Source organism: Oryctolagus cuniculus, chromosome 11 (assembly GCF_051225735.1).
Source record: "Oryctolagus cuniculus isolate XC-2025 breed Fujian yellow rabbit chromosome 11, ASM5122573v1, whole genome shotgun sequence".
NCBI classification, from domain to species: Eukaryota; Metazoa; Chordata; class Mammalia; order Lagomorpha; family Leporidae; genus Oryctolagus; species Oryctolagus cuniculus.
In genome coordinates this window covers 29847238-29862852 of record NC_142877.1, presented here as the reverse complement: position 1 = coordinate 29862852, position 15615 = coordinate 29847238, and the positions used below count along the sequence as shown (strand labels likewise).

The 15615-nt window shown below is 55.2% G+C and overlaps 1 protein-coding gene across 8 annotated transcripts in view; it reads left to right on the top strand.

The window, feature by feature from the left end:
* The window catches only part of RASSF2 (Ras association domain family member 2), a 37332-nt gene extending 22654 nt beyond the window's left edge, over nucleotides 1–14678 (top strand). For all 8 annotated transcript variants that reach the window (XM_089307245.1, XM_051845283.3, XM_051845284.3 and 5 more), the window contains 8 exons: nucleotides 704–855; nucleotides 3367–3455; nucleotides 5058–5218; nucleotides 5988–6089; nucleotides 7493–7544; nucleotides 7993–8114; nucleotides 9344–9441; nucleotides 11483–14678. In XM_089307245.1, coding sequence (XP_089163371.1) covers nucleotides 704–855; nucleotides 3367–3455; nucleotides 5058–5218; nucleotides 5988–6089; nucleotides 7493–7544; nucleotides 7993–8114; nucleotides 9344–9441; nucleotides 11483–11552 — 846 coding nt within the window. In that variant the 3' untranslated portion in view covers nucleotides 11553–14678. The remainder of the gene's footprint in view (nucleotides 1–703; nucleotides 856–3366; nucleotides 3456–5057; nucleotides 5219–5987; nucleotides 6090–7492; nucleotides 7545–7992; nucleotides 8115–9343; nucleotides 9442–11482) is intronic.
* Nucleotides 14679–15615: the final 937 nt, after the last annotated feature.

Genomic DNA, 15615 nt, shown 5'->3' with positions numbered 1-15615 from the left:
CTCCTGGAGCGCTGTCATGTGGCTCGTGAGCTTATTGTAAGCACCGGGCGTCCTGTGCTTATGAGATCTGATGAATGCCGCCTCTCTGAGCTCACCGTCGCTTGACACCCTTTTAAGGAAACAGTGCGCATAGCAGAGGAGCCAGTGTTCTGCAGAATAAACTTGGGGAAATACTGCCTTAAGCCTCCTTCACCCAGCAGGTCCGATTGCTAGGTACTTGTTATAGCTAAAGACATGGTTTTCTAGAGTAGGGAGCGAGAAAGTAGCCAGTTCAAGAATTCACTTCCTTACCCTATAAATACATACAATTATGTGTCAGTTAAAAATTTAAAATCATTTCAAAGACATTTAATGATGCTATAGTTACAAGTATTTGAAAAAAAGAATTCACTGCTTGCTTCTGTGGCAAGGGAGGTCTCACTTTGAAAGAGTTCTGACTCCTTTGAAGTCGTGAATGTGGAACCCACAGAAGATGTGTCTGCTGTTTGCACGGGCGGATGTGAACCTGGCACCGGCCCGTGCGCTGACCAGTGAGGTCAGGGGCTGAGGCTCGCAGCAGGTTCCAGGAGCGTGTGAGTGCAGTTCATGGCCTGTGAGTGCAGTCGGGGTGCACCCATTTGGGGCGCACTAAGCGTGCCGTCATCTGTGCCCTCCACGCGGGTCGGGGCTCACCAGGCCGATGGGTCACTTGCTCTGTGGGCAGGAAGAAGATGAGTTCATCGTGGAGGGGCTGCTGAACATCTCGTGGGGGCTGCGCCGGCCCATCCGGCTGCAGATGCAGGATGACAACGAGCGCCTGCGGCCCCCTCCGTCCTCTTCCTCCTGGCACTCCGGCTGCAACTTGGGCGCTCAGGGGTGAGTGGGGCCGGGCAGGGCTGGGAGGTGCGGGGGGCCATTCTCCGTGTCCCCCAGCAGGTAAATGCCAGTTCCTTCCCGCCGCCCGGATCCTGGCCTCGGTTCCCAGCACCCCCACTGCCCCCTGCTTTGGGCTTAGGCATTTGTTGGCGTGACTGCGCCTCCGTGCTGTCACCACAGTGGCTAAGTGAGGTCAGGTTGAGCAGGGGAGGCACTGAGTCAGGGAGGAGAATTCTGCATCTCTTCGGGGGTGTTGCCAGTGACAAGCTAGGCAGGTGGCGGCCTCCCCACTGGGACCACCCCTCCTAGAGTGGCCCCGCCCTGGGGACACAGAGAGCTTGACCCTTGTGTGGACAAGAGGCATGGTCAGACCCTGTCTAGAGCCAGCCACGTGAGCGCAGCCAGGGCTCTGCTCTCTCAGGCCACACTGGAGCTGAGGCCTGGTGGGGTGGTCAGGAGCATGGGGGAGGGGTCCCCTTGGCCAGGTCCCTATGGGAAGGTCTGTGAAGGCCCAGTCTTCCCCAGCCACCCTCACCCCTGGGGCCAGCTGAGGAGTGGCCCCTGGCGAGGCCCTGGGACCCAGTGCCTGGCCCTGCTTTCTCCGGGAACTTGCTGATGTTGGCTGCCTTCGGGCCGGAGCCTGGGTGGAGCGTGCCGGCCCCTCAGCCAAAACCACAGTGGTGTTTGTTCTGACTGCAGTGAAGACCAAGCCCTCTCTGTTGGCTGCGTGGAACATTTTGTTGAACTCCACGGCCAAATCCCTCTCTTTTTCTACAATCGAGAGAGACCTACAGGGAGACCACACCCTGGGGCCGAGCTGCTTCCTTTCAGAGGAGTTTATGGAGGAGGCGCTGTGGCACCCTGACGCCCGGTCACGGTTCTTCGGTTTCGTCTAACTTGGCTTTGCTTTCAGCGCTTTCGCTGCTGTATTTGATTTCCACACCCTGATCCCGACCCCCAGAATCCGTTATATTCCGTTCCCTCCAGGAGATGGTTTTTGACTCTCTGCTTGACCCCGTGGCCTTCGGCTGGGCCTGCCGCGGGGGCTTCCCTCTGCATGCTCGTTTTCTTCTCTTTTCTCTGTAGCATTCCTACCTTGGAACCCATAAATGCCTTGAGCAAATTTGTAGGGAAGGCAAATAATGCGGTCCCAGGCGCTGGCTATGATACAGCACGTGCCTGGACCAGTTTCTGCTGCAGCAAGAGAAAGGGCTTTGGACCAGGTTGTAGGAGTGGCCACTACAGTACAAAGTGTTTGTCACTCCCAAGAGGCCCTGACCACATCTATTCTGGGGCTCGGAAGTCCGTGGTTATGGAAGGAGTATTTTTTTTTAATATTTTATTTGTTTATTTGAAAGATAGAGTTACAGAAAGTGAGAGAGAGAGAAAGGTCTTCTATCGCTGGTTCACTCCCCAGATGGCCTCAGTGGCCAAAGCTGGGCCAATCCAAAGCCAGGAGCCAGGAGTTTCTCCCAGGTCTCCCATGCAGGTGCAGGGGCCCAAGTGCTTGGGCCATCTTCTACTGCTTTCCCATGCCAGAAGCAGGGGAGCTGGATCAGAACAGGAGCAGCTGGAACGTGAACCGGTGCCCATATGGGATGCCGGTGCCACAAGCAGAGATCTAACCTATTATGCCACAGCACCAGCCCCAGAAAGAGCCTTTAAAAAGTTGATGGAAGATGTGTGTGATGAACAAATGACCCATGGATGTCAAAAACATTTTTGCACCAAAATAGCCCCATCTTGTGATACCATTTGCTGTGAACTTGTACTACGGTAGGAAGTTCTTTCAGATTTTCTATTTTAATTTTCCTCCCTGAAATGATCCTCCCTGGAGCATGAGGCTTATAGCAGCCGTATCCCAGGGAGCCCCGCCTCCTTTCCCCACGGGGTGGTCCTCATTGATCAGGCATGATTTTTCGGGCGCCAGATCCTCTGTTGATTTGGGGGGTGTGTCTCTGAGCTGCTCCTGTGGTCCTTTGTGGCTTCAAGGAGTTGCTTGTGCGCACAGGTCTGCTCTCTGCCTTGTGGTCCTTGCTGAGGACCAAGTCCTTGCAATGCCGGGAACACTGCACACCGCCCTGGGCCTGCTGCTGCCTGGTCTGTACCTCGCCACTCCCTGTAGACCCCAGCAGCCCTGCATGAGCTCCTCCTCCAACATAAACGATCCTGAACTAGAATCCTGTCCTGAGGAACAGATAGCCATTATTTGGTTTTCCAAACAAGCCGTAGAGCCTGTATGTGCTTAGAAACCGAGCGCAGGCAACACATGGGTTTTGTCCTCGCCTTCTCTGTTCTGGGCTGATGAATTGGGTGCCTGTGTTGCTCCAGATGCTGGGAGAGAATTTCGCTCCCCAGGAGCCCGCCCTCCCTACCCAGTGCGCAGCCTGGGAGCCGGGCCAGCATCTAGTGACACAAGCAAAGCACGCCCTGGCAGGGGTGGGGCGAAGGGAGGGGAAGGGCTCCCTGTAGGGCTAAAACGGTGCCCCTTTGCTTTGTCTCTGCCCCCAGCACCATCCTGAAGCCCCTCACCATGCCCAACATTCAGATCTCAGAGGTGGACGCCCCAGCCGAGAGCGAGCAGGCGCTGAGCCCCACAGGTACGGGCACGGTGGGCGTTGCCTCTGGGAGGGACCAGCTGCAGGGAGACCGCTGTGCCGGGGGCTGGGAGCTGCGGCTTCTCTCTGAATATATACAATTCGCTTGGCCCAGGATTCACAAAGTGTTAAGAGGAAAGAATGGAAAAGTTCCCACTTCATCCTCCCAATATCGAGTTTCTCTCCCCAGGAGCAACCTGACCAAATCTCCTGAAGTATTCCCTGCAAATACTTGGCACAAACACCAGTGCCCTGACACACCCCTGCGGTTGGCTGTAGCTGCTCTCTCCCCGTTTTTATACAAGTGGTGTACTTTTTCTTTTTGAGAAAATACTATTCTTTTTATTAAAAAACATTTATTGGAGACAGACAAGACACACACACACACACACACACACACACACAGATCTCCCATCCTCTAGTTCATTCGCCAAATGCCTGCAACAGCTGGGGCTGGGTGAGGCCGGAACCAGGAGCCAGGAATTCAGTTCTAGTCTCCCATGTGGTTGGCAGGGACTCAACTACTTGAGCCATCATTGCAGCCTCCCAGGGTGCACATTTTTTTTTTAAAGATTTATTTATTTATTTGAAAGACAGAGATACGGAGAGAGAAGGAAAGAGAGAGACAGAGAGAGATCTTCCATCCACTGGTTCCCTCCCCAGATGGCTACAGCAGCCAGGGCTGGGCCAGGCTGAAGCCAGGAGCCAGGAGTGAAGAACTCCATCTTGGTCTCCCACATGGGTGTCAGAGGCCCAAGCACTTGGGCCAACTTTTGCTGCTTTCCCAGGTGCATTAGCAGGGAGCTAGATTGGAAGTGGAGCAGTTGAGACTTGAACTGACACTCATTTGGGGCGCCTGTGTCGCAGGCAGTGTCTTAACCCACTGCACCCCAATGCCAGCCCCGCCTCACCCTAGCGCTTTTCTTGTGTTAAAGTACACAGAACATTTCCAGTCCAAACTGCTCTGAAGCAGGCAGTTCAGTGGGATTAGATACACTCATCGTGTTGTGCAGCCATCACCACCATCCATCTCCAGAACTCTGTAAAGCAGAAATGCTGCCCCCATTAAACGATAATGCCCCGTGGCCCCCAGCCCTTTGCACTGCCATGCTACTTTCTGGGTGGGATTTTGACTTCCCTAATGGCTGTGCATAGGTGTCGTTGTGTAGGGTTTGTCTTCTTGCAACTGGCTTATTTCACGTAGCGTAACGTCCTCAAGGCTCAGCCACGTTGCAGCAGGTGCAACAGCCTTCGACCATGCTTCTCCCCTGCCAGGCGCTGTGCTAAGTGCTATTCGTGTGATCACTCATTGAGACCCTCCCGACAGTCCTGTGGGTGCTTGTTATTAGCGCCATCGTATAGATGAGAGAACTTAGGCACAGAGAGGCTGGAGACACTGGGCAGTGGTGGAGCTGGGATTGGAACCCGAGGAGTCTGGCTCCGAAGTCTGTGTGCTGAGCCTTTTCACTCTATTACTTCCCAGTAAATGTTTCTGCCCCAGCTCAAAATACTGTTTTTAAAGTAGGTTTTCCGGGAGGCAGTGGGTGTGGTAGCAGTGGCAATCGTGGGCAAGCAGCGCCCGCTCATTTCCCTCTTCCTTCTCAGACTCCAGGGGCCTGAAGCCCCTGCAGGAAGACACCCCTCAGCTGATGCGCACGCGCAGTGACGTTGGAGTGCGTCGCCGTGGCAACGTGAGGACGCCCAGCGACCAGCGCCGAATCAGACGCCACCGCTTCTCCATCAATGGGCATTTCTACAACCACAAGGTAGCGTGGCGAGGGGTGGGGGTGCGGAAGGGACAGCCTCCGGGGTCGGGGGGTGGGGGGAGGTTGTCGGACCCTTCCTTGGGCAGCTGCAGCCAAAGTCCCCTGCGGGACTCACAGGTAGCCACGTGTTTGTGGCTCAATCTTGGGGTTGTGGCTATGCGTTTGGCTGGGAGCTCCGTCAGGGGGTCCCCCAGGTGGGCGTGGGTTCAGTGGGGCTGGACCCTGCTGTACCCTGGAAGGTCACTGAGCAGAGCTCCTGACCTTGCACCCTGGGTGAGTCTCCGTCTGCTGTGGCACATCTAGCTTTCCCCTTGGTTAAGGGCTGACCTCAAAGCAGGGCAGCAGTTCTCAGATTTGGGGGTGTCAGCATCCCACCCAGGCCGTCCCAAGCTGGCTCACCCCTCCTTTCCTCCTGCTGCCCCCAAAGCACGTGCGCGGTGGGACAGGGCTCAGTGACCCCCTGGTGGCGAACCCCAGGGGCGGGGAATTTGTGCTTGTTTGGCTTGGATGAAGGGCCGTGGTTTTCTGAGTCCATGCCCACCTCCAACCACGGCACCTGACAAACCCAGCACCCTGAGCTTCCTGGGGGAGGTGAACTGAAGAGAGCAGACCTGGGCCAGCGTTGCTTCTGCCACGTCCTGATGCTAGGCTCTCCACGGGCCTCTCAGGGAGCCGGTTTGGAGGACCCCAGTCACTGTGCCCACCTGTGGCACAGTGGGCGCTGTGTTTGTCCTCACTCCCGCCCTGAGCTGGACCCCTCTCTCTGCAGACGTCCGTGTTCACGCCTGCCTACGGCTCCGTCACCAACGTCCGCATCAACAGCACCATGACCACGCCACAGGTGCTGAAGCTGCTGCTCAACAAATTTAAGGCAAGTTCCCTGGGGATGCAGCAGGGGGCGGGGCCCCACATGCGTCTTGGGAGCCACTAGGGGGAGACCATGTAGGTTTTTTTGGAGGGGAGTGTGCCAGGCAGAGTTTGGCTTCTTTAGACACCCCCATACTCAAGGTCAGACCCACAGCATCAGCCTCACCTGAGGCTCGGGAACAGAGTTAGGGAAACTCCTCTGTTAAACAGACGTGCAAATGGTAGTGGGTGTACCCCTTTAAGGTCCTGTTGCTCTGTGTTTTTCATAATCCCCCTGCGATTCTTTTTTTTTTTAAGATTTATTTATTTGAAATTCAGATTTATACAGAGAGAGAAGGAGAGGCAGAGAGAGAGAGAGAGAGAGAGAGAGAGAGATCTTCCAGCCACTGGTTCATTCCCCAGATGGCTGCAACAGCTGGAGCAAGGCCAAAGTCAGAAGCCAGGAGCTTCATCTGTGTCTCTATGTGGATGCAGTGGTCCAAGTACTTGGACCATCTTCTACTGCTTTCCAAGGTGCATTAGCAGGGAGCAGCTAGGACTTGAACCATCTCACTCAGGGATGCTGGGGTTGCAGGCAGTGGTCTAACCCACTGTCAGCCAGCCCCTGTCTACTATTGATGAAGTAATCCACCTGTCCCATCGCATCACTCTTTTTTGTTAAAGATTTATGTTTATTTGAAAAGAGGATGAGAGAGAGAGAGAGAGAGAGATATCTTCCATCTACAGGTGCACTTCTTAAATGGGACTGGGCCAGGCTGAAGCCAGGAATCTGGAACTCCATCTGGGCCTCCCACGTACCTGGGCCATCTTCTGCTGCCTTCTCAGGTGCATACGCGGGGAGCTGGATCAGAAGTAGAGCAGGGGCTGGTGCCATGGCTCACTTGGTTAATCCTCCGCCTGTGGCACTGGCATCCCATATGGGCACCAGGTTCTAGTCCCGGTTGCTCCTCTTCCAGTCCAGCTCTCTACTGTGGCCTGGGAAGGCAGTGGAGGATGGCCCAGGTGCTTGGGCCCCTGTACCCTCATGTGAGACCAAGAGGAAGCACCTGGCTCCTGGCTTTGGATCAGCGCAATTCCGACTGTAGTGGCCATTTGAGGAGTGAACCAATGGAAGGAAGACCTTTCTCTCTGTCTCTTGCTTTCACTGTTTAACTCTGTAAAAAAAAAAAAAAAAAAAAAAAAAAGTAGAGCAGCTGGGGCTCGAACTGGTGTTCCAGTATGGGATGCCAGCATCACAGGCAGCAGCTTAGCCCACTGTACCACAGCTCGGGCCCCGTGTCACCACTCTGAGAGCCGTAAATAAACAAATCTAGAATTGATTCAGCTTTGCAATGTTGTGGAGGCATGGGCTCCAAGTTGCAATGCGTAAATCTGTGCCTTCAACCAGCTTCTTTTGCTCCTGGTCAGATTGAGAATTCCGCGGAGGAGTTTGCTTTGTACGTGGTCCATACCAGCGGCGGTGAGTCTGAAGAGCACAGTGGCCTTCGAAACTTTTAATTAACTCAAAACACCAAGTTCCTCTGCCTCCTTCGCTTGTTGCTTGGGTCTTGGAAACTCGACACTGTTTTCTGCTTCCAAAGCTGGTGGGCTGGTGGGCTGAGGCCGCTGGGGAGTGGCCCAGATGGGCCGTAAGCAAACTCAGACACCCAGCTGCCAGTCGAAAAAAGAGCTGACTTTGCGCTAGAGACTGCTCGAGCTAGCTCCTGCAAAGGGGCGTCTTCCAAAGCGGTAGAGGCATGGTGGTCCAGCTGTGGGGAGGGGAGCGGGAGGGGCTGCTGTTACTACACTTGTTTAACAGTGCATTTACGAACCGGTCTCCTGATTACATGGCCGCATGCCTTACAGCGTGCAGTCTGGCTGGGCCCTGCCTTGAGCCCACTCACGCTGCTGCTGGTTCTGTGTTACAGAGAAACAGAAACTCAAGGCCACCGACTACCCTCTGATCGCCCGGATCCTCCAGGGCCCCTGTGAGCAGGTTGCCAAGGTGTTTCTGATGGAGAAGGACCAGGTGGAGGAAGTCACCTACGACGTGAGTCCCCTGGGGCTTGGGGGGCGGGGTCAGTCCCTGGAAGGGTGGCGACTCTGCTGGGTCCTGCAGTTGAGGGTGGGGGTGGGGGAGGGTGGGGGTGGGGGTGTGGGGGTGGGGGTGGGGGTGGGGGAGGTGGGGGTGGGGGTGGGGGAGGTGGCTCAGCAGGACTTTTTGGCCAAGGACCAGGCCCCTTTTTCTGCCATTCCTGAAGGCAGTTGAGGGCGCGCCCTGTGGGAGCTGTTGGAGTAGTGCTCACGTAGAGATTGCTAGAGAGAGAGAGAGGGGCTCCATTTCTCACGCCTTTCCCGGATATTGTTAGAAGGTTCAGAAGTTTCTGCAGACAGTCTCTTTGCAACATCAATAAGGTAGCAGGGATGTTACCTTAAGCATTAGCTTTGGTAACAACACACACACACACACACACACAAGGGTAGCACCTTACACAGCCAATAGTCACTGTTTTTGCTTATCGATTCTGCAGGCTGGGGACAGTGGCTCTGCTGGTGGAGGTGGGCTGGCTTCAGGTGTGCCCTGGGTGTCCTGTTCGGAGAGCAGGCTCAGGGGCCAGTGGCTGCTCAGCAGTGCTCCTAGTGTGGATGGCTACAGCACAAGAAACCAGGCCAGACCCTGCTAAACCCCCGAGCCCAGCATTGGCAAACCTTAAGTCTGCACCCTTCGATTGGCCAAACCCAGTCACATAGCCACGCCCAGCGTTGATGGGGTGGAGCCATGTACTCACCTCTGGGGAAGCGTTGATAAAATTGGGACTGGAGGGAGATTCTGGTTGGGGGGAGGAGATGGTTCCACTCCTCTGCAGGCACCCCACAGCCTCTCAGAAGCAAGTCCACGTCTGGGGTGCCTCTTTTGAGAGCTAAGACACAAGTGGCCATTCTGAGCGGTGTGATTCCCTTCGGGAAGTACAGAGATATTTCTGTAACGTCCCGGGTTCGGTGTTCTCTCTGCATCACCGTATCAAGAGAAAGTGCTTTTCTGAGGACTGGCTAGCTGAGATGCAAAATGAGAGGTTATGAGATGGAGCTGCGTAAATGAGGCGCGGGCATCCCGCGGACTTGGTGCCAGCCCCGAGAGGAAGGCAGCTCCACTCCCGCCCTGTAGGAGATCCTGCGTTCAGCAGAAATGCGGATTTCACAGGCCTTGCATGAGCAGGATGGCTAGGGGGCTTGCAAGGCTGCTGGGAGAGAGTGCCCGGCTAACTGCTTCCTCCACAGGTGGCCCAGTACATCAAGTTTGAGATGCCAGTGCTTAAAAGCTTCATTCAGAAGCTCCAAGAAGAAGAGGACCGGGAGGTAAAGAAGCTGATGCGCAGGTGAGTGCGGCCTGCTGGCGCTGGCCCGGCTTCTCCTGCATCTCAGGGGGCTGCCCAGGGGCCAGCCTGCACCTCCCGTGGGGCCAAGAAACCACATACCCATTGGTCTCTCTGCTTCTTGTGTCGGGCTTTCGTCTGGCTGTGGGATATCACCTTGGCCTTTGTCCCTCCTTCTAGGGAAAGTCTCTGGGGGGAGAAAAGTGTCAGTCTAGAATTCCTGGGGGGTCTAGATTCGGAAGTGGGGAAGGGGCAGGCATTGGGTCCGGCAGTTAAGTTGCCGGTTAGGGTGCCCAGATGGCCCATCCGAGTCCCTGGGTGCAATTCTGGCTCTAGCTCCCCACCTGGAAGGCAGCAGGTGAATTACCCAAGTAATTGGGTCCCTGCCACCACATGGGAGAGCTGGATGGAGTTCCCTGCTCCTGGCTTCATCCTGGCCCAGCCCTGGCCATTGAAGGCATCTGGGGAGTGAACCAGCAGATGGGAGTTCTCTCTCTCTCTCTCTCAAATAAATTTAAAAAATAAAAAAAGGTGAGCTGACTTCAAGCTGGTTTTCCGAGTGTATGATGAGGCTCCCAGCAGCTGAGGGATGTGGGCAGAGTCTGGGGAAACCCAGGGACAGTGCAGTTCCTGCAGCGTGCGCTTCCGCCCATGCCTGAAGCCGTGAGCAAGGCCTGCTCGTGGAGACCAGGCGTTCTGGAGGCTTTGAGAAGGAGGTGCATTAGTGGCAGAAGTGCAGAGCCAGCTCCTCCCAGAATCCCTTTCACCTCCCTTCCTCCCTTCTTAACGTTTCTCTTCTGGAACTCTCATTTGGGTTTAAAAACCAAGAACGTTCCTTTCAGGAGAGGATCTTATAGTGTCTGCCACAGTTAGTTATAGAATAGACTGTATTTCACAAATATCATGAAAATCAACTGAATTTTTGGAAATATTTATTTATTTATTTATTCGAAAGGCAAAGTTACAGAGAGGCAGAGGCAGAGAGAGAAACAGAGAGAGAGAGAGATCTTCCATCCACTGGTTCACTCCTCAAATGACTGCAACAGCCAGAGCTGGGCTGATCTGAAGCCAGGAGCTTCTTCCTGGTCTCCCATGTAAGTGCAGGGGTCCAAGCACTTGGACCATCTTCCACTACTCTCCCAGACACATTAGAAGGGAGCTGGATCTGAAGTGGAGCGGCTGGGACTTCTACCGGCGCCCATATGGGATGCTGGCACTGCAGGCAGCAGCTTTACCTGCTACACCACAGTGCTGGCCCCAAACTGAAGATTTTTAATGACTGGAGAACAAAGCCAATGGTTGGTCATAGAACAGACTTCATAAATATGGTAAAATAGTTGACTTTTTTTTTACCACTGAAAAATAAAGCCAATGCTATATTTACTGTTACCAGTAATAAGTAGTGTGATAGAGGCTAGTGTTTATTGAACACTTACTATGTCCTGAACTTTAAGAATGACTTTTGCCATGCAGGGCAAAGCCCTAACCATAGGGTGTATGTGCTCTGTAGCCCTGTGCACTGCCCACTCAAGTGTCTGCAGGGCTGAATGTAGATCGGGGCTCCTGGGGAAGCAAAACTTACCCACGAGCTCTGTTTCTGTGGCTTCCGCCAAATGCAGATGCTGACACAAGTTTGACACGTGATGCTGCCATTTTGTAGCCCCCCAAAAGGTCAGAGAAGTTGACGATCTCGTATGACCGACCTAGGTAGAGGTCAGAGCTACAGTGCCCATAAAGTACTGTCCACACTGCATGGGCACAGGAAGCTCAACAGCGGATCCCCCACGATTGTCATCATTTGCACCTTTTCCTTCTCCTTTCGCGAGACTTTCCAACCGTAGCCAAATAATCTCATTTGGATTTGGTCTCCTTATTCCTTCTCATGAACGTAAGCAGCAAAGTGGCTAACGAGTAGGCCAGTGCTAGAAGCGAAGGGGCAGTTACCTGGCTCAGCCGGTGCTTGGAGTTACCTGGGTGGTCCCTCGGGTCATGCGGAGGGCTGTGTGGCTGCCTGCCCTCCGCTGCAGCTGTTTCTGGTCCACAGATACACTGTGCTCCGGCTGATGATCCGGCAGAGGCTGGACGAGATTGCTGAGACCCCAGCCACAATCTGAGCTGCAGGAAGCGGGGGGTCCAGACTCCCCCGGGGCTGCCGTGGACAGGAGAGCGCTCACAGGAAGCTGGGCACTTCCCTTCCATGGGAAACGCAAACCTTTGCAGCCCCTGACCACCCTCGTGTGCTCCCTGGAGCAGGAGGAAGAAACCAGCGGACGACTCCCCTTCCCTGGATCCCTGCTCTTTCTTTGACTCGGCAAGGACTTTTGATTTTTGTTCTAAGACCCAAACTGTGTGTGTGTGTGTGTGTGTGTGCACGCGCGCATGCGTGCACATACATGTGTGCACAGGATATGTGTCTGTGTGCCTCCCTGATAATTTCACGTGCAGTTGAATTCCCAGCAGTCAGCTGTGAGGCTGGCAGAGGCGCTGCTGGTGGGCAGGGAATTCAGCGGAGTCGCTGATCTGAGTGACTTGGCGCTAAAGGAGAGATCCCCCCCACCCAGTGCTAGGGAGCAGCTGCACGTGTCGGCCCGTGCCTCGAAGGCGGAGGGGCTCCTGCAGGCTCACTGTGCTGGGTATGTGTGTGTTAGGAGAGATTCTCTCTGGATGTCTGTCTAGAAGGATGGGTGAATGTGAGATCCCTGGAAGTTAACAAAGGAACAGCCCCATACCCCTGGAGCAGGTGTCTTGGAAAGAAAAAGATGAATTATCAAGGAGTCGATGCAGTAAGCCCTTCTACACTGGGTACTCGGCTCACGTCAAGAAGGAAGGCGTGTGTGATGTTCTCTACAGAAGCCTGCCAAGAATGCACCGTGTCCCTGTCCCCAGCTCAAGGGGACTGGAACGTGTGCGTTTCTCCCGGCATGCCACGTGGCCAGCCTCTGCCTTCTTGGAGTTGAAGTCAGGATCTACTGAAACAGCGCTCTCTGGTGAGCACATGGCACCAACTGGCTGGCTCATCCTGGGATGGTGGCCAGCAGTCTTCTGGGTTCCCTTTTAAGGGCTGAAGGGACGTGGAGAGGTGACAGGTGCCTTCCCGCCCAGCCCACTGCCTCGTCTTCCCTTGACTCGCTCTGCACCGGGAGCTGGGGCTGTGCCTTGTGCTTTCCAACCTCTGGATTCTTCCAAGCTGCCCTCCCCCTCCGTGTGGAACTGGACTCCAAGAATGAGGGCTGCTCTGAGCGTGGGGCTCCAGGAAGCTCCTCAGAGCAGGGACGGAGCTCCTCTCTCCGTCTCCAGCAGCCACCCAGGATCCTCACAGCTGACCCTGATGGAGGGGAAAGGAAGGGACCGACTGTCCTCTGGGAGCCCCATCAGGAAGACTGCCAGGCAGCGGGCCCCGGGGTGACTGGTGTGGTTGGAGGAGGGACAGACAAGTGCTGGCTTGTGGAGGTCAACCAGGCAAGAGCAGGATCTCCTGCAGCAGCCTTGCTGGGGGAGGGGCGCCCCCATCTCCTCCGCACCCCCTGCTCCAAGGAAGGAGAGCCACTAGTCAGTGCCTCCAAATGGCGACACAGCTGTTCCTGCCCTGGAGACCCTCCTGTGCCCCCTGCTTGTACCGGTGGCCTCCCTGCTGGCCTCCTTAGAAAGCTCACAGCCATGGGCTCATTGCTGGCTTCCCAAAGCAGACCTGCTGCTCCCTGGTGCTCTGCCAGGGGTCTCCTAGCCAGCCCGCCGCCTCTGTGGGGACAGCACCACCAGCCCCATGGGTCGTGTGGCATGGAAACCCAGAGGAGCTTAGTCTCAAGCACACACCTGCTAGCTTCTGCAGAAGGCACACATTGGGGGACAAAGGGCAGAGGTCAGGACTGGGACTTCTTTGTTATCAATGGGAAAGAGTAGGTTTATGAATGAAATGCCCCTCCTGGGCTTGGCATTTGGAGAACTTCTCCCATTGTTTTTATCTTGACTGTTCAAGGCCTTTGATGGCCCCAAGAATTCTCCCTAGGGGCCTGGAAGGCAGTGTCTCCACCTGGCATATTACTAACCCCTAACTCTTACTGGAGGCCAATCGCCAGTTCCTGAAAATTCTAATTGGCACGCGGAAATGTTGCCAAACGCCCAGTTTGCCAGGTCACTTGGTGAGGAGGCAACACGAGGGAGGACTTGACTTTTCAAAGGTCAGGAGTGGGACTGGGGGGGAGACATACCTTATGCAGCTGGGGCTGTGGAGCACAAGTGGTGGGCGTGTGGGTGGGGAGTTTGCTCACTGGCCTCCAGGGCGCTGGATTTCGACTGAGTTGAGGTTGAGGCAGCTAGTCTCGGGGTATCAGCCACCCAGCCACAAGAAAAACGGGGAGACCTGAGGTCGAGAAACATTTCCACCTTTCCACTCTCCCTACCAAAAAAAGCACACAACACTCTCTCCTAGGAACGGCCAGATACCCACATTTTATCTTTGTACTTGCAGTGTGAGGAACCCCACGCAAAACCATCTTGGCCAGAGTCCTCTCCTGTGAGATTGGAGGGTTGTCAGGAGAGTGGAAGGATAAAGGGCCGTAGAAGCTAGAAGAAGCTCTCTCAAACAACAAAAGCACAACAAGAAAAAACTCTCAACATCGTATTTCAAAGCTATGTGACACAGTTACACACACCTCCAAGAGGGAAACGACAAAACATGTTGGGAGTCTCTGGCCACCCAACCATGACGTCAGCAATGAGCCAGGAGGCAGAGGAGGCTGGGCAGGCAGCAGGGCTGTTGAGTTGTAGCCGGAGGCAGAGGTGGTGAGATGGTGCGGTAGAAGCCAAGCCAGCCGTGGCACGCCACCTGCCGGACGGAATGGGACGCACTGGCCCTGTCTGGATGTTAAAGCACCCAGCCGTGTCTCCCTGAGCACAAGAGACCCGCAAGCTGTGAAGGAAAGGCCTCGGTTTACCCTTGGAAATATCCGGGTGCCTTGCAGACCCGTGTCCAGGCTGACGCTCCCAGGGTGCAGTCATTAGTGTCTTTGAAGAAGCCCCTGAGCACTGGGAAGCGTGCTTTAAAAAAAAAAATCCTAACTTGCCTTCCAGCCATGGTACCCGACCCTGTTGGATGTTTGGTTCTGAACTTCGAGACGGCCGTTTCTCGGCGTCTTCACGTGGTCTGGCGGGGCTTCCGTCAGGAGCCGTGCATTTCTGTAGCGTTTTGATGTGTGTGAACACCCCTGCTCTAGATGTTGAAATAAAGCACTTTCCAAGGAGGAGTCCCCTGTGCATGGGAGAGGGGGTGGCGATGTGGGAGCGGGGCGGGAAGGTGAAGGTGCACCCAGGAGGCGCTGGATTTTTTTGGCCCAGGGGCCCAGACCCAGCTGCCCTTCCTCCTAAGGGACGTGAGAGCAGCCCCTTTGCGAGGCCAGGGGAAGCAGTGGGCACTGGCACTCAGGGAGGCTCATTAGGTCCCTGGGGCCGACTTCGCCTAGAACCTGGGCTCCAGGCTGCCCCACAGGGCTGTGGAGACCCGGGTGGGCTTGCCTTCTCTGGAGACAGCTCCGCAGGGCTCCCGGGGAAAAGTTTCAGACTAGGGCCCAAGTGCCACCTGCGGGGTGGGGAGGGTCTGATGGTTACCTCGGGGTGTCAGCCTGGCCCGGGCCACGGTACACAGCTGTTTGGTCGAACACCAGTGTTGCTGTGCGGTTAACTTCTCAGGTGAGAGCCACGTCTAGGCAGAGACCCAGGGCCCCAAAGGAAGAAGGAACTCTGCCCCTGGGCCCCTCTGGACTCCACCTGTGAGGCAGTTCCTGAAATTCTCTCCCAGCCCACACGTGCACACACCCACACACACACACACTGCTGGTTCTGTTTCAGGAGAACTCTGACTAGCACAGAGGGTAACAGGGTTGGTTCATAAAGTTTGCATGTGTGATTGACAGTTGTCTGCTTAGGAAAGAAATCTACCCGTGGAGCATAAATAATGACCATTAGAATTCAGCTCTCAAAAAAGGTAGCAAGCAAGATAAAATTTTGAATGATGCCTCCCCGCCCCAAAGAGTGCTGAGAAAGAGAGAGGTGGATACAACACGTTTTAAAAACATTTATTTGAGCCGGCGCCGTGGCTCAATAGGCTAATCCTCCACCTTGCGGCGCCGGCACACCGGGTTCTAGTCCCGGTTGGGGCGCCGGATTCTGTCCCGGTTGCCC